The 23,357-nt window shown below is 35.6% G+C and overlaps 1 protein-coding gene across 1 annotated transcript in view; it reads right to left on the bottom strand.

Annotated features, from left to right (window-relative positions):
• Positions 1–653: 653 nt before the first annotated feature.
• The window catches only part of ADGRG2 (adhesion G protein-coupled receptor G2), a 56,785-nt gene continuing 34,081 nt past the window's right edge, over positions 654–23,357 (bottom strand). The window contains exons 8-28 of the mRNA XM_064707330.1: positions 22,397–22,444; positions 21,781–21,848; positions 20,166–20,239; positions 19,310–19,349; positions 19,154–19,188; positions 17,740–17,822; positions 17,027–17,087; positions 15,848–16,536; positions 14,133–14,331; positions 13,653–13,809; positions 11,451–11,600; positions 11,122–11,244; positions 9,950–9,995; positions 9,741–9,844; positions 9,042–9,166; positions 8,009–8,277; positions 7,233–7,332; positions 6,643–6,917; positions 5,025–5,126; positions 4,121–4,273; positions 654–1,124 (exon numbers count right to left, since the gene is read on the bottom strand). Of these exons, the coding sequence (XP_064563400.1) occupies positions 940–1,124; positions 4,121–4,273; positions 5,025–5,126; positions 6,643–6,917; positions 7,233–7,332; positions 8,009–8,277; positions 9,042–9,166; positions 9,741–9,844; positions 9,950–9,995; positions 11,122–11,244; positions 11,451–11,600; positions 13,653–13,809; positions 14,133–14,331; positions 15,848–16,536; positions 17,027–17,087; positions 17,740–17,822; positions 19,154–19,188; positions 19,310–19,349; positions 20,166–20,239; positions 21,781–21,848; positions 22,397–22,444 (3,086 nt within the window). The 3' untranslated portion in view covers positions 654–939. The remainder of the gene's footprint in view (positions 1,125–4,120; positions 4,274–5,024; positions 5,127–6,642; positions 6,918–7,232; positions 7,333–8,008; positions 8,278–9,041; positions 9,167–9,740; positions 9,845–9,949; positions 9,996–11,121; positions 11,245–11,450; positions 11,601–13,652; positions 13,810–14,132; positions 14,332–15,847; positions 16,537–17,026; positions 17,088–17,739; positions 17,823–19,153; positions 19,189–19,309; positions 19,350–20,165; positions 20,240–21,780; positions 21,849–22,396; positions 22,445–23,357) is intronic.

Genomic DNA, 23,357 nt, shown 5'->3' with positions numbered 1-23,357 from the left:
AAAGGCAGTGTCTCACCACTCAATATAAATACTGACCCTGGTGAAATCAATGGCAAAAACTGATGACTTCACTCAAGCCACCAACACAGATTAGCTGTACATAATAACCTACTGACTACTTTATTTAATGCTCCATTCATGGCACTCTACTTGAATTATACCCAATTTCTATCCCTCTATGGTGTACTAAAAGGTAGCTAAAGGTTGAAGACTGATTGTGTTTGGTATTTACAGTTCTGCATCTAGTGAATATATTCAAACTACTGTAAGTGATTCACTTACTGGACAAACTAAGTTTTGTAGCATTCTATGTCAAAGATAATTAACTAAAGAAAAATGCAAACTCACAATAAAAGTTACAAACAGAATACCAATTATTTTTCTATACATAGGTATATTTAAATTTATATTACAAGAAATAAATATAAAAGTATCATTGAGATGCTTAAAGGTTGATATTTTCTGCTTATGTACATGACTGCAGAGTTTGCTACTAAAACGTACAAAAAGTTGAAGACAGTGTAGCTAACAGTTTTAAAGTTAACATCGTTTGTATACACAAGTTGTAACTTTCTACATTTATACAGTACTACAAAGCATTATATCCACATAAACTTAATTGTAATGAAAAAAGTCTAAATAAAACTTTTGTTTAAATGTTAAAAAACCCCTCAAGAAACCCCACTCTGAAGAAGAAAAAAAATGGAAGTGTGCCAGCTGTAATCCGACATCCAAGACCTTGTCAAAATGATAGGTTCCTTTTCTTTTCTTTTTTTTTTTTTTTTTAATAATTGTCCTTGTCAATCCATTGCATGGCTGCCTTGAAGTTCCAGTACCATATATTAAATAAAACCAGTCCTTGGTCTGCTCACATTATGTAAAACTGCTAAAGTAAAACTCTACTTCACACTGTAAAACAATGTGCTGTTTAAAAGGAAATCACATTTTCTCCATAGAACTTAGGCTTCCTCTCTTTGAAGTCCTTCTGAGTGAGATTTGGCTTTCTTGGCTGCCAGTATCATCCTTGTCTTGGAATACAAGTTGTTTGCCTGAAAAGTCATGGAGACACACATCACCATTCTGTACAGTGAAACAAACACCATTCTTCTCACTGGAAAGATGGCCTGTTGAAACAAAAAAGGGCATTCCTTATCAGAAAGGTTCAGAATCAAGCCTCCCATGCTTTTTTTAGTCACTATAGGGAGTTCATACACTCTCATTTTATCCTTGCAACAATTTTAAAATGTGTATTTTTGGTAAGTATTTTGTATACATTTCTTTTCCTGTGTGAAATCCTGATATTTGAGAGATGTTAATACATTTATGCACAAGGATTCAATATTTTAAGCAATGAAGGTCACAATTCTCAAAATGTAGACTTGACTTGGAATAAGTATCACTAGATAAGATGCAAAACACTCCTCATTTTAATGATTTGCTTTAATGAGTTAAGTTTTAAAGGTGTCTCAGATGTGCCGTGCATCTGAAAGAAGAGAGTACAAGGAATTCAACTTACAGCATTTACTTCTGAAGGACAACCAGAATAAGGCCTAGGTCTGATCACAGATCAAAACCATACTTAGACTGCAGAGAATCTTACCCATTTAGGTGAATCCACAATGAACACATCTAATACCATTGCTGACTGAAGCCTTTTCCTGAAATGCTCCACAAATATTTAGTTCACTGGATAAATCTTCTGCCCCTATGTATCACATTCTAAATATTTTTAATGAGAATTTGTGGTTTTTTATTCTAAGTATTTGTGTAAACACTTCAGTTTGGACTTTTAAAAAATTTAGTTATTAATTTAAACAGTCAGCCATCACTTAAACAGGCACAAATGCAGACAGGGTAAGAAAAGCAGAAGAGCTTCGTTCATGAATTTAAATAAGAAAAAGGTTGAAATGATAGAAAATAACCATACTTGCTAAAACTGTGATTGTTGTTTAACCCCCTGCCTGCCTAACTAACACTGTTTTATCTTAGGAGTGTTCAAAATAGCTGTGCCCTAATCCTAGGGCAAAAGCAGAGAAGAAAATAAGGCTTTTCTGTGAACAAATTCTGAAGGGTGGTTTGTGTTCCTCATTGAGAAAATCTGCAAGTTCAGCCATGTGATACCTAACTGTAATTTCTGAAATATGCAAATCTGCAAGAGAAAAACTGAAAATAAGGCAATATTAGAATGCCATTAAAAAATGAAGTCCAGTAGGAAAGCAAAGTCACAGGCTATACAGACATCCCAAACTTACCACAGTAAGTCATTCAGTCCTAAATCTGGAATAGCATTTCAGTAGAAGCAGTGAAGCTAAAACAATAAAGTCTTTACAGCTTGGTATATTTATGACATAGGTCTTGATTTCTAGAATGGTTTTGGTTTTGGAAGTCACTTTTTAAAATGAAATGTTGCAATGTTATTTTCAAGTTCCAGCTTTGAGAGGAGAGCAATCAGGTGCAGTAAATTATTAGGTCCCATGTTCCTATCTAACAGCAGCCTAATACCTCTTGGAGGCATTAGCCCAGCTCTTCTGAGATACAACTGCCCCATGTTTGGAAGATTAGGTGTAAGGAATTGCCTCCAAGAGCTTTGCTGGGAGCTATCCAGTTTGGTTATAGGTTTAGCCTCTTCGTACAAAGAATTATTTAGTCAAACTATGCAGGCAAGGTATCATACAACCCTCTTGATATGAATGGAGGATGTGGTACAAGGTTCACAGCATTCAAAATAGACAATAAAATAGGAAATTTGGTGGGTCACCAGAAACATCCATGTTTGTAAGTGCACAGGAACAAGGTTTTATTAAAGTTCTTTCAGCTGCTTTTGTCTAAGAAGCTTTTGGCACAGGACAAACAGACACACTGGAAAGGTCTGATTATGTGAATATAGTAGGACAGAATTGGAGCACAGCCAACAGAATTGGCATCTCTCAATGGTTTAGATCATCAATTTAGCATCTCATTCCAAAATACCCAAAAGAACAAAACTTTTTCCAGAAAGCTGCAACAGGCTCATTCATTCGGTTGCTACAACAAACAAGTTCAATAGAACATTTCTGCTCTTTCTTTCTGTTGAGAAAAGCAGTCAAAATGCTTTTGTAGCTAGGTGTAAGCATGTCAGATGTTGCAGGGAGAGATGGCTTCCCTCATCAGAGCAATTAACATAGCAGGGAAAAAAGAGCCCTACAAGACATGCAGGCTTTTGTACCTGAAAACTTCTCTCTTTTAAAGGAAATACTTATACCTAAAAATATTGCCTCACTTTGTGTCTAATGATAGTGTCACTGGATGCTGGTTTTCAACTGATCTGTTAGATAAAAATTATGCTAATTATTGCATTATGTGGTATCCAAACAGGGAGATTTTTACAAAGGGATGTGAAAAAAAAACCCAACTTCAATTTAGAAAGCGTACAGGGCATGTCCAAATGCCATCTCCTCAAGTGTTGTGATTTCTTTGCAATATGCAGTTACACTCAAAGGAACAGTATGAGTAATATGAGTTACACTCAAAGGAACAGTAACCTCTAAAAAACATACAAATTATTTTACTCCGTATATCTGAGAAGTTATCTGCTGATAGAATCTTATTGATTATGTGCTGTCTTCTGACAGCATAGGCCAAGAAATGAGGACAACACAGCCTCTCCAAGCATGTTCAACAACTTCATAATAAACATTCTAGTTGATGACATGACTTAGCCTCAGCTCTTGATCAGTTGGGAAAAATACCTCAGGCACACAGGAGTAATGTCTTCTGAGTTTTGCTTGACTTAGGGTTTTATACATTAGAGATTTATAAGTTATTTTTCTGTTTGAAAAATTAATTGTCTTTACTGAGAGTTCATATCAGCACCATGACACGTGCCCTGTAAGAGTGTGAAGAACTAGATTATGTTCACTGAAAAAAGTCAGTTTATAATAAGTATTTTCAATGGTGATTCATATTTAGCTTTCTCAACAGACAAGCTACAGCAAATTGCAAGTGAAACTGAGTGCAGTGCTACTGCATTTCAACTCCTCAGGAAGAGCAGAGGGCAGCAGTGCAGAGGACAGTACAAAGTTAGAACAGGAAGGATGGAGAATTTTACTTCTGAAGATATACTATTTTGCATTATACTTACCATTTCCATTTGCATGGACTGAATAATCGTTATTCATTAGCAGTGTTGTAGAGTTAGTGGAGTTACTGTTTGATTGTAAGGAGTTGGAAGAACTGGATACTCCTTGATTTACAGTCTGCTTCTTTAAACCATTTGTAGCAGTTCTACTCCAGTCTAAAATAGGAAATAATACAACTCACACAAGCACTATATAAAAATATAGTTAATAATGCAACTGAATTGATACAAAACCAAGGATTTACACGCTTCTTACAGTATTCTAGACAGAATTATATTGTAAGAATTTAATGAGTCTTGATGTTTAAAATTATTTAAATCTAGTTCCTTTTCTCTAGTCCCTTTTTAAAATACAAGCAGCCAACTGTCATAGTTTTGCAACTGCAGACCACATCAGAAAAATAACTGAAGTGCAGTTGATTCTTTAAGTGTAGAAAAATACATAGCTTTACAAGAGGACAACTACTTAGTAACAAAATAGCATAAAGTAATTCCTGTCTTTTTTGGTTTAAACCATGCTTCCCTTTGTTTTTGTGGAAATAACAGGTAAAACTATGGCTGACCCACAAGCTGGAACAAATCTTACCGTTTCTAACTGACCAAAAGTCTTCTGCAAAGACATGCCTTTACCCTGCAGTGGAAGAGGTCATCTCTTAGCAGTTAGCAGCTTAAGGCAGCAGCATGTAAACATGCAAGTGCTGCATCAGCTACCACCTTCAAAAAGTATAATTTTGGAGGTTTACTGTATCTTATATAATAAACTAGAACTGCAACTGCAGCAACATGATCAATTGGTTTTTTGGGGAGGTTTTTTGTGGTTTTGGTTTTTTTTTGTAATTATTACAAAATACCAGGAACTTAACACTAAATATAAGAATTGGGAAGCTAAAAAAAAATTAATATTTACCAGAGTTTTCAGCCAGCCTGAATTTCCCACAACAAAGATATCTTCTCCACTGTTTACGGACATTCTCCTTTGTTACACAATAGAAGATGAAAATGAAGAACCCTGCAAAACAATAACATAAAAGATTGTTGCAGAATTCACTTTTACTACTTCCTAATGAACAATGTTTTGGTTTTCTTTAATTTCTTTTACATTTCTAATAAAAAGTAACGACACCTTTCTTTTCTGAAAAAGTTTACAACTCTGAACGTTGCAGAGCACTTTTTCCTTACATAGATTAGAGGAATCATACACACAATAGAAAAAACAACAAATACAACAAAATGCACTAAGGGCATAAAGTTTCCTTTTATCAAATAAAAAGGGAAAAAATCTATTGATCTTGAAATATGCTTAATGCTTTTGAAAAAGAATTCAAAGCAATGTCAAAGAGAGGGTGTGATACCACGCTCTCAGACTAAGAAGCTTTTCTAGCACATTGTGTGACACTGTTACATCTTTTACTAGCAGCTAACCTGTTACCACCAATGCTAGAAAATTTTGAGCACTCATCCAAAGAAAATAACTCATATCTAAAATAATAATAAATGGTACCTCCTTTACTACAATTTCAAACATTTACTAGAAGGGATGGTGCCCATCCCATCCCCTACCAGTGCCACCTTACAGTGTCTTTGTCTACTTCTCATTTGCTACTAACTGACACAGGGGGGCATCCAACTTCCCCTGCTTAAAAGTTCATCACAATTGCCCCTCTGTAAGGGAAAGTGGCACTCAATCTTTACACAGTTTCCAATCTGCAATGGGAAACAGTTGCATTAGGTTTAGAATGAATAGTAAATAATAGTAAGTCAACACAGCAAATACGGGAAAGTGTATGTATACACTGAACAGCAATTTTCACTGCTTTAGTCTCTCTGGGAAACCATCCAATCAGTCATCTAAGTGCCATTTAAGCAGAAGTTTGGATCCAAACTTCAGAAGGACAATTCAGGTATATTGGAGGACAGCTACAATCCCTCCTGTTTATATAAAAGTCAATGTGGCATCTCTGCTTTTGGATATGTCCAGCAGCACCCACCATTGCAAAACTTTATGTTTTCATACCTACTTCTCATATATTCTTAAGTACTCTATAGGCCATACTTAAGAGTTGGGTCACTAATTTTCAAATGTTTCAGCCTTGCATGTCTCAATGAGCCTTTGCTGAATGTCCAACCTCCCCCAGAAGCCTTAGGGGAACTGAAGAAATGCTACTCTTTTCACTACATGAACTACATTATAACATGAACACTTAAAGTAACTGAGTATTCAAAATTCATCTGTTTGTTAGTGGAAACACAGCCACTTCCAGGAATATCTGTTTTGCATACACTTTTTAAATGACAATATTTATACCATACCTATATAAATAGTATCTAGTTTTTCTGTACCTTATCATAACAAAACTGCAACTTAAGGTTACTGTAAAGCAGTATCATCTCATCTCTAATACAATTAACATGCTACTGCACATATCAAATTTAAATTTTTATTGCTGAATCAAGAAAATGATGTTTCAAAATGTTTGGTTTGTTATATTATAGACAGGGAGATGTAATGCAGAGGACAAACTTACCTTGCAAAGTGTTGAAAATAGTAAAGAGGTAAGTAAATACCTCATTTACTGTGAAGAAAGCAAACCCCCAAGTAATTCCCAACAAGAATGTGAGGCCAGCAACGCTCCTAAGGTCTTGGATACTGGTTTTCCTTTGAGCACCGAGTTGTTTTTTCTTTTTGATACGACAGAGCTGGATCAGCACAACAATGAACATGCTGATATTGATCAGGAATATCAGGCAGAAGTATCCCACAGCAGTAATATAGAAGACAATTCTATTTTTGATCCAGCAGCTAGAACAGAAGAGCAGTCTGTCAACCATTAGCAGAAACAGAAACTAAGTAAAATAAACATGAGACAAACTTGTAGTTTCTTGCATGAAAAGCATTTTTGCCTTTTACAAAAGAAGTCTGGGATTTTGGCCAAAGGATATGAGCCGTCATAAAGGCAATAACCCTAAAACATGAGATACTGTAGAGTTGTACTATTTCAAAGCACTACAATTGCTTTCTTGCCTTTCCCCCCCTTTACTTTAAAGAAAAGCAATTTGTAGGACCTCCCTCCACTCCCCACCCTCACCGCCCCCAGAGCTCCTCCCTTTCACTCACAATTCATCAGGTCCGTTTATGGAAACCTTTCCTGTGGTTATAAGACCATAATTATCTGGTGATACTGCCAACACAATGGACACAACTATTGCTGGTAACCCTAAAAGATTATGAGAAAACACATACATTAAAATCCTAACAGAGACAGTATTACGAGGACTTGAAATTATTACATTTTGCTACAAAATCTACATATTGTTTCTGAAATTTGGCAGTTGAATTCTGCTGACTACTAGCTGTCTGAAAAATTGCAGCATTCAAACTGCTTAGGAGCACAACTTGCAAAGAAACAAGAGGAGTCTGTCACAGCCAGCTCCAAAACTTTCTGAATAAACCAACAAATACCATTAGTCTTCAAAGTGCTTCAAAATATCTTTTACAGCACAACCTATTTTCATTCTTACATATGTTTTAAGAAACAAATAGGAGATGAAAATCAGGCCCAGAATCTCTTCATCCTCTATCCAGTTAGATCTGGTTTTGCTACTTTTTGTTAGCAACAGTGCTATTCCAGAAATAGATCTACTTATTGGCATTTATTCTCAAAATAATGGAAGCATGCACATTCAAAATTGGTTCTAAGGAAAATTCATTATCACTTTGAATTGCAGAAACTTCAGTTTTGCAGCTGGGGGCACTCTACGCCTCCAAAAGGTGGAACACGTAACATTTAATGATTGCCTAATTTTAATTTTTGACCTGTATCACATTCACTGAAATACTTGATAAGAAGAATTATCTATTTAGCATAAAAAAGGGAAAAAAAAGATACATACCCCAACCAACAAGACAAAATTTAAGAATGTATTTCCGTACATAGGTGTTAAAGACTTTCACAAGGGCCAGATACATGTGGAAAGCTTCTAGGCCCATCCAGGTAAAGGAAACCAAGAGGAAATAGTGAAGAAATACTGCAACTGCAATGCATAGGCCTCGTGTATCATACAGTGCAATCCATGAGTCAAGCAGAAAAACTAAGTTGAGTAGAAGTAATGCAGCACACAGCTGAATAAGTATTTTGGAGGGGTAGTCTCTCCGAATTTTCCTAAAAAAAAAAAAAAAGAAAAGAACATTCATGGGATGACATCAGCTGTCCATGGATTCCTGGCTTACTCCCTCTCTTGCAGTCCTTGGCTTTCACAAATGCCAAGGGAAAAAAACCAAATTTTCATTCATATACAATGCTGCATGTGTTGCATTTATACATGGAGAGAAAAATTTACAACATACTTCCTAATTAACAGTCTGTATATATAAAGTTTTTTAGAGAAGGTTACATAAATACAAACAATCTTGGAGTCAAAGTGCTTAGTACCATGATTATTTTTTTCCATTTTATGTTGGATTTCTTGTTACATTGCTACCCAAACCCAATAGATTCTGTCTTTATTGCTAAACTAGATCAAGCTTTTGACTGGGCATCTAAAGCCTTGATAGAGGCAAGTTCCAGTATTAGAATAATGAGAGAATAAAGAAAGAATACAAATGCTTTTAAAAATGCTAAAATTCTGTACTGCTTTTTTGTGTATTGTATCTTAAATACATTCCTTCACACTTCTATTATGATAATCCATTATAAAATACTTCAGAGTGGTACTTCAATTCTTACTGCCTATAGCATCATGACAATTCACCTGTTGATGAGATAAAAATTTCTGAAGACAGAATCAACATCTTCCTGGTGAACTGGCCAAATCTGTGCATTATTTGTGGAGACAGAATCCATAACTATTGAAAAGGATTTCTCAGTGGAGACTACAAACAATCACAATTGAAGAATAATGGGGGCTCAGCCGAATGGGTACTTACTCAAAGGCTATGTAGGTCACAAGAGTAACAGAAAGAAAAATTGCAGAGAGGCCACATCCTATATACGATATAAAAGTCAGTACCAATTCTTGTGTGGGATCCAGAGGAGTATTTCCATACAAGTCCTAAAACAGAAACAGAAGTTATTTTCAGAGAACAGGTTTATTTAATGGAAAAATATAAAGAAAAATTTTAAAAATCAAAACACACCTTTCCCTCTACACTTACAAATAAAGGACTCCACTCCTTTCATCATGGCTCTTATAAAAGGTTAGATGAAACAAAAAGCCAATCTAGTCTTGTAAAGAGCAGGGAGGTGGGACTCTGTGATCCTTATGGGTACCTTCCAACTTGAGATATTATTTTATAATTCTATGACCCTAATTGTGAAACCCCATTTGATTAAAAATCTGTTTTAAATTTGATTTCCTAAATTTTATTTACAGTATAAACAGCTGCCTGCACTGCAGCACTTAAAGAATTTTTTTTCCTCCAGTGGAACCCATGGACTCCCATTCAATAAGGAGTTTAAGCATGTGCCTAAATGCATGGCTACCTGTAGTAACACTAAAGTGAATAGAACCTGAGTATTATTTATTAGCTTGTATGGGCTTATTGGGTCTTCACTTGCTTAAGACAACTCAAGGTTAAATGTGTTCTTGAACAAGGGTAAGATTGCATAATTCTTAAAATAATTACCATCAAAACTGCAAAACTTGTGAGATGGTTGCATGAACAGACTGTTTCATTTACTCTACTTTCTTTGACTGTGCAGCCTTCGTATGACCAGCCTCCATGTCCACCTGTTAAAAAAAGCATCTTTGTTATTCAAAAAAGGTTTCAATTATATTAACATGAATTAAAATAGCTAAAAGAGCATAGCATCTTGGGAGATCTCAAGTACTTACCATTTTTATTGAAGTCCCAAAAAACACATCTAACTGTTGAATTATCCTGTTTAGGAGTATAAACAAGAAAAAAAACAAGTTACTAAACTGTGAGTTTAGGATCAAATGATTTATGAATGATCTACAAAATTCAGGGAAGACTAAACACTGTATACAGCAAATATGCCTCTTCTGTGTGAACATGAAATAAATTTAGGTGCATAAAAGGATTAAAAACTGCGTGCAAAAATATGCTGAACAGATTTGAAGTCACCAGACAGGAGCTAGCTCTTGTGCTCATGCAAAGATTCTGTTCCTAAGTAGAACCTCTTGAATGCTCTTTCAATGTCTTCCCACACCATACAAATTCTTGGGATTTCTCTTCTTTCCAGACTTTGTAACTTTTGAAGTCATGATCACACAGAAAAGGAAAAACCTTTTCATTTGCAAGTATTTGATCACTTCCTACTATCACAATGTTAAACATTTACACATAGATTTCCTCGCACACATGCAAATTCTATAAATACCAGCAGCAGTACACTATATTGCTATAAATACTAATACTTCTACAGTTATATCTCAAAACTTATTATTATGTCAAAACAAGTAAAGACACCACTAAGCCAGCTCCTGAAAAAGCTTCAGGTGAATTAGTGGAATCCCCACATTCTTCAGTTTATAATAATTGAATATTTAAAATTCTCTTAAGATATGAGATAGAAGACTTTAATCCTTGATGCTCCTTTCAGAAATAGATGGTGTGTATGAATGCTAATACTTCCTGATGATACAATCCTGTGTTTCAGTTCCCCTAAGAAAACAGATTCATATTATTTTCTGGCCATACAACACCCACAAATGTCATGACTACAGCATCTACCACAGCAACCCACACTTTCAGTGTTCCCTCTAAGAGCTTATATAGAATAAAACAGAAGAGGAAGTAAGAAAGATAAAAGTGGAATGAATTTGTGATAGAGCAAAATTACCTTACACTACTTGAGAACCAAAATTTATACCAGTGGCAAATAAGCAAACAGGAGTGATTTTTAATGTCTGGGTGGAGATGAAATGTCCACACTAGTAAAGCAGAACAAGCTGACCTGTATTCTTAGTCAATGTTTCCACTACAACAACTTCAGTAAAGGCAACAAAACTGTACTTTAAGTCTGCCAAAATGGAAATTTTACCTGATTAGGCTTGATATTCTGCAAAATGACAGTAACATTTGTTGTTAAGTTACTAATAGTGAGGTTAGCAACACTTGATGATATAACACTGCTGATTAAAGATGCATTCTTCAAGGACAGATCCTGGAATGAGAAAAAAACTCCAGACTTTAAAATCTTAAAGGAAATAATACTAGAATGCAGCACTGGACATTAGAATACTAGAATGTGGAGCAAGCACTGGACAAAAGTAATTATTTTTTAAGTCAGAAGTTTTAAAATACGTTTTATTCATATTTTGCTCTAAGCTTGAATTTAAAATCCTTATGAATAGTGGGAAAAAAAAATACCTGGAACACAGTGGTCTTTTTAAAGAAGTTGAATATAATTCTAGAAGCCAAGTCCAATTCTTCAGTGCGTACATTTTTCAGCAATGATGGAGGAAGTGTAATTGATCCAAGATTATTTAAATTCTGAATTGGCTGAACTCCTAGAGAGATCTGAAAAATAAACACCAGGATTATGCTTTGTTTCAGTCTCCAAATAAATAAGTTATGACTTATTTTCAGTTTAAAACTTCAAAATGAATACCTCATTAATTAATGTCACAAACTCACTGCTGCTCTCATTCCTCTCCCACTCCAATGCATAATTAGCACTTATAGGACTGAAAAGGATGCCATTTCAGGTCTGCCTACCACTGAAAATAATCTGGCTTTAACAATTTCCCTACAGGGACATAACACACCACTCTGTGTTATGTTTTGTATTGATCTGGAAAAGGTGAGGAGCAAAAACTCTGTGTAGCTGTAATTGTGTAGGGAGATCAACAGCATGAAAGCCTGCAAAGAATTTTTATACCCTGTAGGGAGTATGTCAGAATTCAGAAAAAGTGAAAACAGCCATTATTTGTCAATACATTTCTATGTTCAGGAGGTTAAGTTTATATTCTTAGATAAGAACATAAACCCTAACTTTTTGATCATCTGGCAAAAATTACAAAAGTAAACTGGATAAGCTACAATTCAGGTACCTCAAGAGCTCAGTGATCTTATACTGTACAAAAAGAGATCTGAACTTTCACCCATTTTATGTGCTGCACATTTTATTTACTGTGCTTACAGGCCAGGGAGCTTTGTTTAGTACAGAATCTCTGAACATTCCTGTTGTACATTAGTCCTTTACATACAAATATTATCACCTCAGAGTTCCTGGGAGATGGGAAACATTAGTAGTACTGCAGAAAGAAATTCTCTGAGTATTGAAAGAATGGCTGTAATTAGAGTAACAGTGTGAACTCCCCAAAGTGCCCTAACAATGTGATTTAACTCATCTGCTTAGACCAGCTCACTCTAAATGTTGTTGATCATGCATCCCCTAAAAATTTTTGAGCATGAACACCAGTATATACCTATCCATAAGTTACATATATGAATTACTTTACTAACATATTATGTAAGTTATAAAATATTTTTTTAAAAATTAAGGAGATTAAAAAATACTTCTAAAAATGTATTTTTTTATTTATTATAAAATATAAATATAAATGCATTTTCCTGCACTGCACTGGACTGTCGTGTGCACACCCTGGGGTACTCCAACCCCACTTTGGAGATCACTAGTGTAGACAACCATCAAAGAAATCCTGAGTCAATTCCACAAAAGCACTCCTGTTGCTCTAGTTTGAGGTAGATGATACTTATTGAAAATTCTCAGTGTTTCATTGCCAATGCCATGAAATAAAAAATCATTCCTTAGCAAATATCTGTATGTCAGCACTAGCATCTCCTAATCATCTCACATTCATGCACTATATATATTGCTAAGAAATAGAAAAGAACTCAAATCTTAAACATTTATATAATTTTCAGTAACACAGAAAAGTTCCAGTACTACATATGGCTTACGATACATTAAGCTATTTTCTTCTCTGAGGAGGCAGAATGTGTCAAAATTGGTCCAAAACTTTCCATCTCTCCTTGCTTAAGCCTCCAAGGCTGGTATTGTCCATTATTTTCTCTGTCAGGAGGGAGGTTTTGAATGAGATAAAGGGGATCCAACCAAACTTTCTAAGCACTTCTTTCTTGGTGAGATGCCATTAGTGACAAATGTTCTGAGCATCATTATCCAAGCAACATACATAATAGTTCTTTTCTGGAGCCCTCTACAATTATTTCCTTCTAACAGATGAAGCCATCTGGCAACACTCCTTGACAAATTTCAGCACTGTCATGGTGGTTGAATAAATGATTCATAATTCAGGGGGCTTGAGGCAAAGTTATTCTGCCAAGCACTTTGTCCATTCTGGTGTTCTAGCTGTACCCTCTCCAACAACTTATTAGTTCTGCCAGTTTCTGCTAAGTCGGCTCTCTTTTACACCTATTTACACAGTTGAAAATTAAAGGAAAAACTGGAAGGGCTTAAAAAAAGTCTGAAACTAACATGAACTAAAGATCCTGACACTGACAAACACATATTCCTATAAATATAAAACCGTAAACACTTTAAAATAAATGTTTGACAATTTGTAGGTATTGTAAGTATTTTGTAACCTGGAGATCAGCTGACTCCTGGACAGCAAAAGACATTTCGTTGGAGCGGATTCTGTTGGTTTGGACAACTGCCAGAGCCAAGGAAGGGGAGACAAATTTAGCAGATGATGTTGATAAGTTTAGTTTTAAGCCAATATAGTCCACCAGCTTTATAATTCTGTTAAGAAAAAGCAGACTTAGTATTACCAAGCACATACATCCAAAATTCTCAAGCAGGTTATGATTATGGAGCAGTAATCTGAGTATAATGCAAAATGATCACTTATTATGGTGTCAACAAAAATACCCCAGCATTTTCCATGGCATTATATTATAGTAAAGCTGGTAACATTACAATGATAGTCCTTCCATTTTGAATAACTACATAAAAGAACAAGAAATATTCTTCTGAATTGTGATTATGAAAAAGTGAAACTTGCTGAAGCCAATTTTTCAAGACAGTAATACAACACTCCTGTAATCTATTGTCAAATTATTTACCTGTTAGAAATTCGTGGTGGCAATGGCTGAGAAGCAGTGAGGATAGTGCTCACCTCACCAACCATCCTTTCTACATCTTTTGGCTCTATTTTTCCAGCTGCTAAATCATTTTCTATTTTGGACACGATTTGCTCAGCTGTGGCGATACTAATGGTGGTGTGCACAGAAGTTATATTTGTGGTAGCTGAAAGGGTTTTTCCTGTGACAAATAAAAGTTAAACATTGTGTTCAACAAATGATGTAAGCTTGGAGAAGCAGAAAAATTAAATAGTTCTCTTGATTAAAAAATTGTATCACTACTCAAAAGGGTTCTCAACAAGTCACGTAATTTCTCCCTGTCAGCTACTTTGCAGACAGTGGTAATTTAAATCTCATGAAAACATAAAGCAAGATTTCAAACTGACAACATGAAATTAATGTTCTATTGATTTCAAAGTTCCTCATATCAGACCATTAACATATTAAATATATTTAATATATTAAATAACCTATTATTTTGAATTTTTAGCCACTGAATGCCTCAATGTAGAGTAAAATCAACATAGTGTCAGCAATTTGAAAAGAAGCTTGTGTAGAATTTTCATAAGAAAATACATAGCCCCTAAGAATATGCCCAGTCAATAACAATATTTTAAGGACGATCCAACATTACTGTACAGTATTTTAAATATTAGGTTAGTTTTTAAAAAAAAATCTACCTTGCTCTCTGACTTAATTTTTTCTGTCCAAAAGACATTTGTTCTAATGGGAATTGAGCACTGTACCTACCTATGACAGTTACAAACAACAGTGTAGGGTGAGCAGTAGGGTGAGCTATCACTCACCATGTCCAAAGGCATCAGAAGTTATTTTAAACTACATCAAGTGAAAGTTGTCTCAGGGTTTTCACACAGAACAGAATCACAGAACCATTTAGGTTGAAAAAGACCTCTAAGATCAAGTCCAGCCTCTGACTAAACATCACCTTGTAAACTAGATCACAGCACTGAGTGCTATTCCAGTTGTTTCTTGAACATCTCCAGTGATGGTGACTCCACCACATCCCTGGGCAGCCCATTCCAATGCTTAACAACCCTTCCAGAGAAGAAATTCTTCCTGATGTCCAACAACCTCCATGACACAGCTTGTGGCCATTGACTCCTACCCTGTCACTGGTTGCCTGGGAGAAGAGGCTGACCCCCAGCTGGCTACAATCTCCTTTCAGGGAGTTGTACAATAAGGCCAATTCTGAGACTCCTCCAGGCCCTTTTCCAGCTCCCTTGCCCTTCTCTGGACTCACTCCAGCACCTCAATGTCCTTCTTGTAGTGAGGGGTCCAGAAATGGACACGAGGTGTGAGGTGTGGCCTCACCAGGGCTGACTACAGAGGACAAACACTGCCCTGGTCACACTATTGCTGACACAGGCCAGGATGCCACTGGCATTCTCGGCCTTCTGGGCACACCTGGCTCATGCTCAGCCACTGTCAGCCAGCACTACCAGGTCCTTTTCCTTGGGGCAGCTTTCAGACACTACTCCCCAAGCCTGGACTCTTCCCCAGGGTTGCTGTGACCCAAGTGCAGGACCCAGAACTTGGCCTTGTTGAGCCTTTCATACAGTTGGCCTCAGCCCATCAATCCAGCCTGTCCAGATCCCTCTGTAGAGCCTTCTTACCTTCCAGCATATCAACACTATATGGCATTCAAACAAAAATAATTATTTACTTTTCATATTTACCTGTGTTCCCATGGACGTCAGCAGTAGAATGAGGACGAGAAGCTGAGACAGAACGGTTGACAGGACTAGCAGTAGGGGTCAAAGATATTGTGAAAGGAGTAAGGGGAACAATAGGTACTGTACTGACATTTTTGTGAGCTGATATAGGTTGGTTTGAAGCAGGGGGAATTTGTGCAACAGAATCGGTGATTGCCTCAAAGGGGCGATTTAAAATTGCAAGTTTGTGAGGCTTAGAAGAAGAAAGAGAAGGATGTTTAGTGTAACCTACAGAAGGAGAAAGTATTGTAACAGTCTTGTTTAGGTGTGAGGCATCAGATTTAATTGAGAAAGCAGTATTAGTGATAGATTTTGTTGCAGGTATGGGAACAGTGATGGATTTGTTGGAAGTTGTAGAAGAAAAAGTTGGCATGGTAGGCTGAGCAAGAGACTCGGAAGAGGAGCGTGCAGTGGTAACACTGGTGGAAGGCATAGAGTTTTCAGAGAGAGGGCTTGTAAGGGGAGATGTGGAAAGAGTTCCAGAAAAATAAATTTCTGTGTATGGTGGGATCAGTGGTCTAAGTGTGGAGCTTTGTTTAGCAGAAAGCATAGTGGGGGAAATAAAAGAATTAGATTTGAGGAAAGTCTTTTTAGGGAGAGAAGGAGAATGAGGGGAAGGAACCCATATAAAATGAGGTGGCACTTGTATAGTACTGTAAAAGAAAAAAAGGTACAAAAATCCAGGTTAAGTTTACCATTTTTTCTATTTTAAAGAAAACAAGTTATAATAGAGGAATATATATAAAAATTGTATGGACGTACTAATAATAATGTATATTTCAAAATCAATCAGATTGGATGTTTCATGCTCTAATACTTAGAAGGTTCTTACATTCTCTATTGCTGTAGTTGTTAACTAGCAAGTCTATAAACAAATACTACTACTGCCTTTGCTGCCTGCTCTGAGGGTGAGCTGTTGTTGAACACAAAAGCTAGATGCATCACAGAAAAAAATAAAAAAAGGGACAAGAAGGGAGGGAAGGGAAAGAGGCTGGAAAGAGGAAGGAGTTACACTGGAAAATGCCCGTCAGCTTTTTCTTGTGGAGTCCTTTCTGACTATTACACTGAAGCATGGAAGTTGACTCTAGCCATGTATTAGGAAATTTAGGAAATAAGCAAATCAAATTTTGTATTTATACTTACTACATTCGTAGTTCTTCAGCAGTCAAGGAACAGTACTTCAGTGATGAACAGCAGCACTGATCTGAGATGACAAAGAAGCATTATCCTTAAGCATAACAACTGCTAATACCATTAAGTAAAATATTTAACCATGTGTATAATGTCTTTAAACAATAGTATAAAAAATACTGCATAATTTATTTTGAAGTTTGTTCTCAAATTAGTTTTGCAAAACAACAGAACTCTTGACCAGTCAGAATATTGCCATACTGCCAGATTTTTGTTCAATGCCTGACAAGTTCAGATTTCTCTTTTTTTTTTTTTTTAATTTTAAACAAACCAAAATGCAACACAACAGCTTTTGAAACAGAGACAAATGGTATGAGCCAGTACTCCATCCTGTCACAATATCACTAACAAAGGTTGGCTACTTAACAACCCTTTCAATTGAGATTGTCATTTCAGCAAGACATTTATGTTCTCATCTTAATTTACACCTAATCCTTTCAAAGTATGCTCTATTAAAGTAGCTGGCAATTTTATACTACAATGTTTTAAAAAGTTATTTCTATCACATACACCCCCAAAAATCAGAAGGCTCCATTTTTATGCATTTATATTGCTCAAAACCAAAAATATTTTGATCCAATGGTAACTGTCTTGTCTTTTTAGCTACTTGAAGACCACGTCTTTACATAAAATTGTGATGAGACTGTATTTAAAGCACAACTTACCAAGTTGACTTATTTTTGCTTTTTGTGTTAAACTGCTTATATTCTCTCTCTCAGCCAGCTTCATTATGAAATTGCAATGTGTACTAAAAGAGAAAAAAAAAGCCTAAGACTCAAGAAGCAGAGCTGCCTCATCTTTCTAACAGAAGTAACACCAAATGCTAAATTAAAGCATATTAGTACAAATGCTAAGTGTGAAAGCACATTATTCCTAGGCTCTGTCAGGTTTGGGCACATTATTAATGCACATAAACCACTATGCCAGGCTGATTAAAAGCACAAGAATCATTTTATGGCACTTATTGTCCCTTCTCTCTACTGTGTCAGTTCTTAAATGGAGTCCTTCCTGATCAGTGTTGGTCATTAAAGAGTTGATAATTTTGTAAGGATAACAATGTAATCTCCGCTGTTGGTGTAAATATGCCAGTGTTTATGAAAGCTTCACCAGCAGAGGAAGCCAGCATTCTCTCTTGACTTTAGAGAGAACTTCAGTGACCCATTCCAGCATGTAACTCCATCTTTACAACTAGTTCGAGGACTTGAAGCCCTGCCTAAACTAGGGAACCTCCATGAAATCTTTTATATTCAGCAAATGCAAACATAGAGATGAATGAAATGGTTTCTTTCCAGCTCATAAGAATTAAAAGATTACTCTAGCAACTGCCAGTATATCCCATGAAGGGGTGATCTGACTACTTTCTATTTTATTTGAGGGTTTTGGACTTTTCTTTCATCCTAATCCAGGAAAATAAAGTCCAGATTCAAGTATTTGGGGAAATCAAGTTTCATTTTGTTTTAGAATACAGCGTTTCCAAGCTGATAATTTTAAAGAATGATCTAATGGTGAGTAGCAATTAAACTGAGATATCATCTACTTTTTAGGGTTTCTAGGATCACCTCTCTGGAGCAGCTTTGCCATTCTGATCATCCATGGTTTCCAGACTCTGAATTGTTTATTTCCTCAGGCTCCCCCTACCCCAAGGATGGTTGGTTCCCCAAGCTGAAGAACAGCAACTTGGGATGCCTCAAGTAAATCCCTCATAAAGGTTGCAGTGCATTCACAGGTTCTGGAACCCTGATGCTCTCAGTTACATGACTCAGGTAATATCAAGATGCAGAAGAAATATGGCAGGGAAGCCTGAGCTTCAGCAGAAGACTAATGAGAAGCAACACATTTGGGTTAAATGAAACCAGCAAATTCTAAAAGGCTTTTTCAAAATCACTAATGCCAGGACAATAATCAGAAATGAGAATTTCTTTGTTAACCTATACATATTTCTCCAGCCTGTTTCTTGAACTTCTGAACTTCCTAGAGAGTTTGTCGTTTTCTTCTGCTAAAGAGCTATGCATACTTCACATATCACAAGACGATATATGAGCTTTTAAATATTTTTTCTTTAAAAATTTAAAAACAAACCTCTGGTTTTCTGCACTGCATTCCATAACAGAGGACTGTAATGACAAATGAAAACAGAAAAAAAAAAGGTTTATAAGGAGAAATCAGGACTGATGCTTTATCAGAAGTAAGTTGGAAAAAAGTTTTCCAGAGAGTAACAACAATCAATAATCTTACCTCACTTACTGCTTGCAAGGTTTTGTTGAACTCTGAAATGCTTTAAAATAAAATATTACTGTTAGGGAGGATTTTTAGTTATGTTTCTAAAAACAATTACAACAATTTAATTTAAAAAACAATTACAGAGAAAAAAACATTTTTCCAGTTAATCAATGATTTTTTAAAGTCAGGCAGTTGTACTACTGTAAAACCTCCAGCATTAAACATTTTAAGAGCTGGCTTTTATTAGTCACTACACAAACCAAATTTAAACCTCTGTCATCACATTTGAACATCAACCCATTGTAAAGGTTATTTAAAAGAGCAGAAGATAAATCTTAATGTTGCCTTTTGCCAAGCATTACTTGGAACACAATTCTAAATTTATACTCAAAACCACAGAAATAGAATGAGTAAGAAATACAGATTTCTTCTATAAACAAAATTTCTTGGCCAACCACATCTTTTGGTTTTCAGGGTAAGTTTGGGAAATATTCACTCATTCAAACCTCTCCTTAAAAAGACTGGGAAAGAAAAAATGATACCAAAATAAAACCACAGATATGACTTCAAGAATATTTATTAAAGAACATGCAGCTACGAAAGTTCTCTTCATCATTTCCTTCTAGATAAACTGAATCCTTAAATTATAACAAACATTTGGTGCACCATTTTTTAAAAGAAACTCCAGTGGTACATAAACTAATTAAGAGTATTCTAACCAGTATGAACTTTATGTTAAAGAGCAAGAACTTAGAACTTGTGAAATTTTTAGTGTGCAGGAATAACACAAAGCCCACTCAACACATGGAAGGTCTCACTTCATCTTTTTCAAATATAATAAAGATTTCAATTCTTATTCAGAATTACTCACCTCAGTTCTTGTGGGGTATGTGCTGGAATTTCAATGAATTTTTTTAGTTGATTGTGGGTGGTTATGTTATTAATCTGTTAGGAAAAAAGATCCCACAGCTAAGTACAACCAGTAATTTTTAGCCTTAAAAGAAAATTGTTCATTTCACACATTTTAATAGGCTGAAATTACAAAGATAAGAAGCATGTTTTCTCATGAATACACTGCAACAAGTATTTACCACGACATTGTTGTCACAATTTATTGAAGGAATTGTTGATCTAGTATAGATCACACCCCAAAATCTTTGTGAAAGATAGGGACAAAAGGACAGTAAACTCCTCATGTCTTATGCTGGAAAAAGGAGTTTGGCTTAGTTTGCAACAAAGACAGCTTACTCCAGACACTGAATGGATTTTCTAACTCTAAGTGCAACAACGGGGCAAGCTTCATAAATGACATAAATAACAGATGACAGAATACTGGCAGTGAGAAGTCAAGAACTGTAGTGAAAGACATGATAAAACTGAGCTAAACAAGTAAGACCTAGCATTAGGGTCTGGGGATACACTGAGGTTTACCTAAGAGCCCTTTCTATAGATGTATTCTTTGTATTCTTATAGGGATTAAGCATTCCTGGTTATTTTTACATTTTGTGCAAACAGAAAGGGCCATGAGGAAAAACATCATCTAACATACATGGCATTGACTTCCCCTAAGAAATATTCTTCTAAAAAGCAAGAGTTTCAAGAGATGGAACCAGTTTTACCAGAAGCTGTAGGTGTAATGTTGCCATGCCAGGCCAGTTCCAGTAGGCATTATCACCACTGAAACACAACAGAATGTAGAGGTGGCTTTTGCCAGGGGCATATCCCTGCCCAAACCTGATGCTCCATGTGCAGCAGCTCTTCTCTGTGCTAACATTGCTGAGTGCTCTCATGCTTTCAGGGATTGGCATGTGAAACCTCAGGCTGAGGGCAGACAGGGATGTGTAGGATAAAGACACAAGGTCCTTCGTTTTTCCTCCCCTCAGTTTCCATCTGTACCAACTAAAAATTCTCATCCTCATAGTATTACCTTGATACTGGGTCATCTATATGGTCCTTGCCATGCATGACACTGTCATCTTAAACCTCTCTTGTGTTGTATAAATGGACACACTCATGTCACATAAGCCTATTGCAAAATTATTAACTCAGTAACCACAAGCCAAAAACCAGAATGATCATGCAAAAGCATAATTGAAAAAGTACACAAAAAGCCACAGCCATATGAAAATCTCAGTATGAATTATTCAAGGATATAATCCAACTTTAATTGTACCCAAATAGTTGCCATCTAGTGATGCTCATTTTCCAAAGGCAAGTACCTAAAGTAATCTCCAGAGGAAGATCTTGTGTGTCTAAATGTATATTCTTGAGATTACCCAGGGCTTCTCCCTTCTTTCAGTGGCTATGTAGAGAATACAGGTCCTTTTTGCTGCAAAGCAGCTGTTTAAAACAGAGCTGTTCCATTCACTGCAAATAGTATCTTGTACTGCAAACACAGCAAGAATCATACTACTTATTTAAAGTGTAGACAAAGAAATTCACTTCAACCTTCCTTACCATAAAGTTTTAAAAGAAAGTATACTTACTATTTCTACATTTAGTGATGCATTACTTTCTTCACTTGCCCGAAGTTTCACCTTGCCCACATAGAAAACTAAAATCAAAAGTAAAAAAGTTAGGAAATCAATGCTAAAACACACAATGTAAAATTTTTTGAGAATTGCAAAACTTACTGTCTTGTGTTTCGATACAAGAGAAATAAGAACACTTGCACTAGCTTATCTACTTTTGCAAATTTTCCTCCATCTTTTCACCTATTTCAACAAATGAACTAGTCCAACAGCTTCATTATTTTCCATATATTCCTTCCAGGTAATCTTTTCCCAAAACATAAAAACTGCACTTCATATTACTATAAATAGATCTCCTTAGCTTACTTGTTTCTTGGATTTTTTTTCACATTCTTATGTGCAATGGTGTGCTATTGATGAGAAACCAAAGATCAAGAGTACAACAGTCTAAACACTTCTTAATCTCCCCACCTTTAATATTTTTTGAATTAATATAAAATCTCTCTAAATTTACAAGGAAATTTATTACAGAACTAGCTTTTACATGGCAAGTAAACATTGCTTCATTACTCAGTGTATAAAATAGTTGGATAATATTTTATGTAAAAAAACAGAAAAGAAAACCACTAACCTGAATAATTACAGGCACGTGTTATGTTGCATACAATGGTTTCTCCTGCTATAGATTTGTTGGGGGAAAGAAACAAACAACTACTGATTAAAAAACTTAAACCTAAATATAATCACACAATATAATTCAATATAAGTATTTACAATCATTCCAGTGTTTGAAATTTATTTTCTGGAAGTACTTGACATATTTTCTAGGCTTCAACTCTCTAAGCACTTACCATGACATTTTCCAAGACTTAGTATTCAGAAATATTCTGTCTTTGATTAATTAATGTTGAATAATTTTCTGCAACAGTTTTGACAGAAGACTTATATGCAAGGGGTCACAATTTTTTTAAAAAAAATTTAAATAGAAATGGAAACCAGCATAAAATTAATAAGCTCTTTAATTATCACATAATTCAATCACTAGACAGCTTTATCTGCTTCTGAGGCCCCTACAATGGCTTCATATGATAGCACAAAGCTAAAACTGCTCTACCTGATGGAATTCAAGCTATGATGACAGCAACCATGTACACTCTTATCTAGCAGAACATGCCTTCATTTAGTTACTTTTGGCTGCTCCATATTTTCCATATTTTTAATACAACCTACACTGCTGAGAAATAACACTGATCCTAAATTAGGGTACTGTAAACAGACCACTCTGTTGTATAATTTCAAAATAAAGCACTGGAAAGATATTTGCATCCAAGACAAAACACCTACACTTGTTCATTAAAACAACTTCTCTCACTTAAGCAGATGGACTGGCCTCCATTAACAGAAAAAAAAACCCAAATTCTATTTTTTCTGCTGTTATCATTAGTTAGTACCAAATGAGAAGGGAATTTTTTCACCCTCCCTGTGTTGCAAACATTTGACTGCAAAAGTTTGCTGCTTTTATCACTATCAATAAATAAGCCACCAGAGGTTACAGACTGTAAGCTGGTGGCAATATTCAAATTGTCAGAAAA

Source organism: Zonotrichia leucophrys, chromosome 1 (genome assembly GCF_028769735.1).
Source record: "Zonotrichia leucophrys gambelii isolate GWCS_2022_RI chromosome 1, RI_Zleu_2.0, whole genome shotgun sequence".
Lineage (NCBI taxonomy): Eukaryota > Metazoa > Chordata > Aves > Passeriformes > Passerellidae > Zonotrichia > Zonotrichia leucophrys.
The sequence above is the reverse complement of the archived record's forward strand: the minus strand, read 5'-3'. Positions and strand labels throughout refer to the sequence as shown.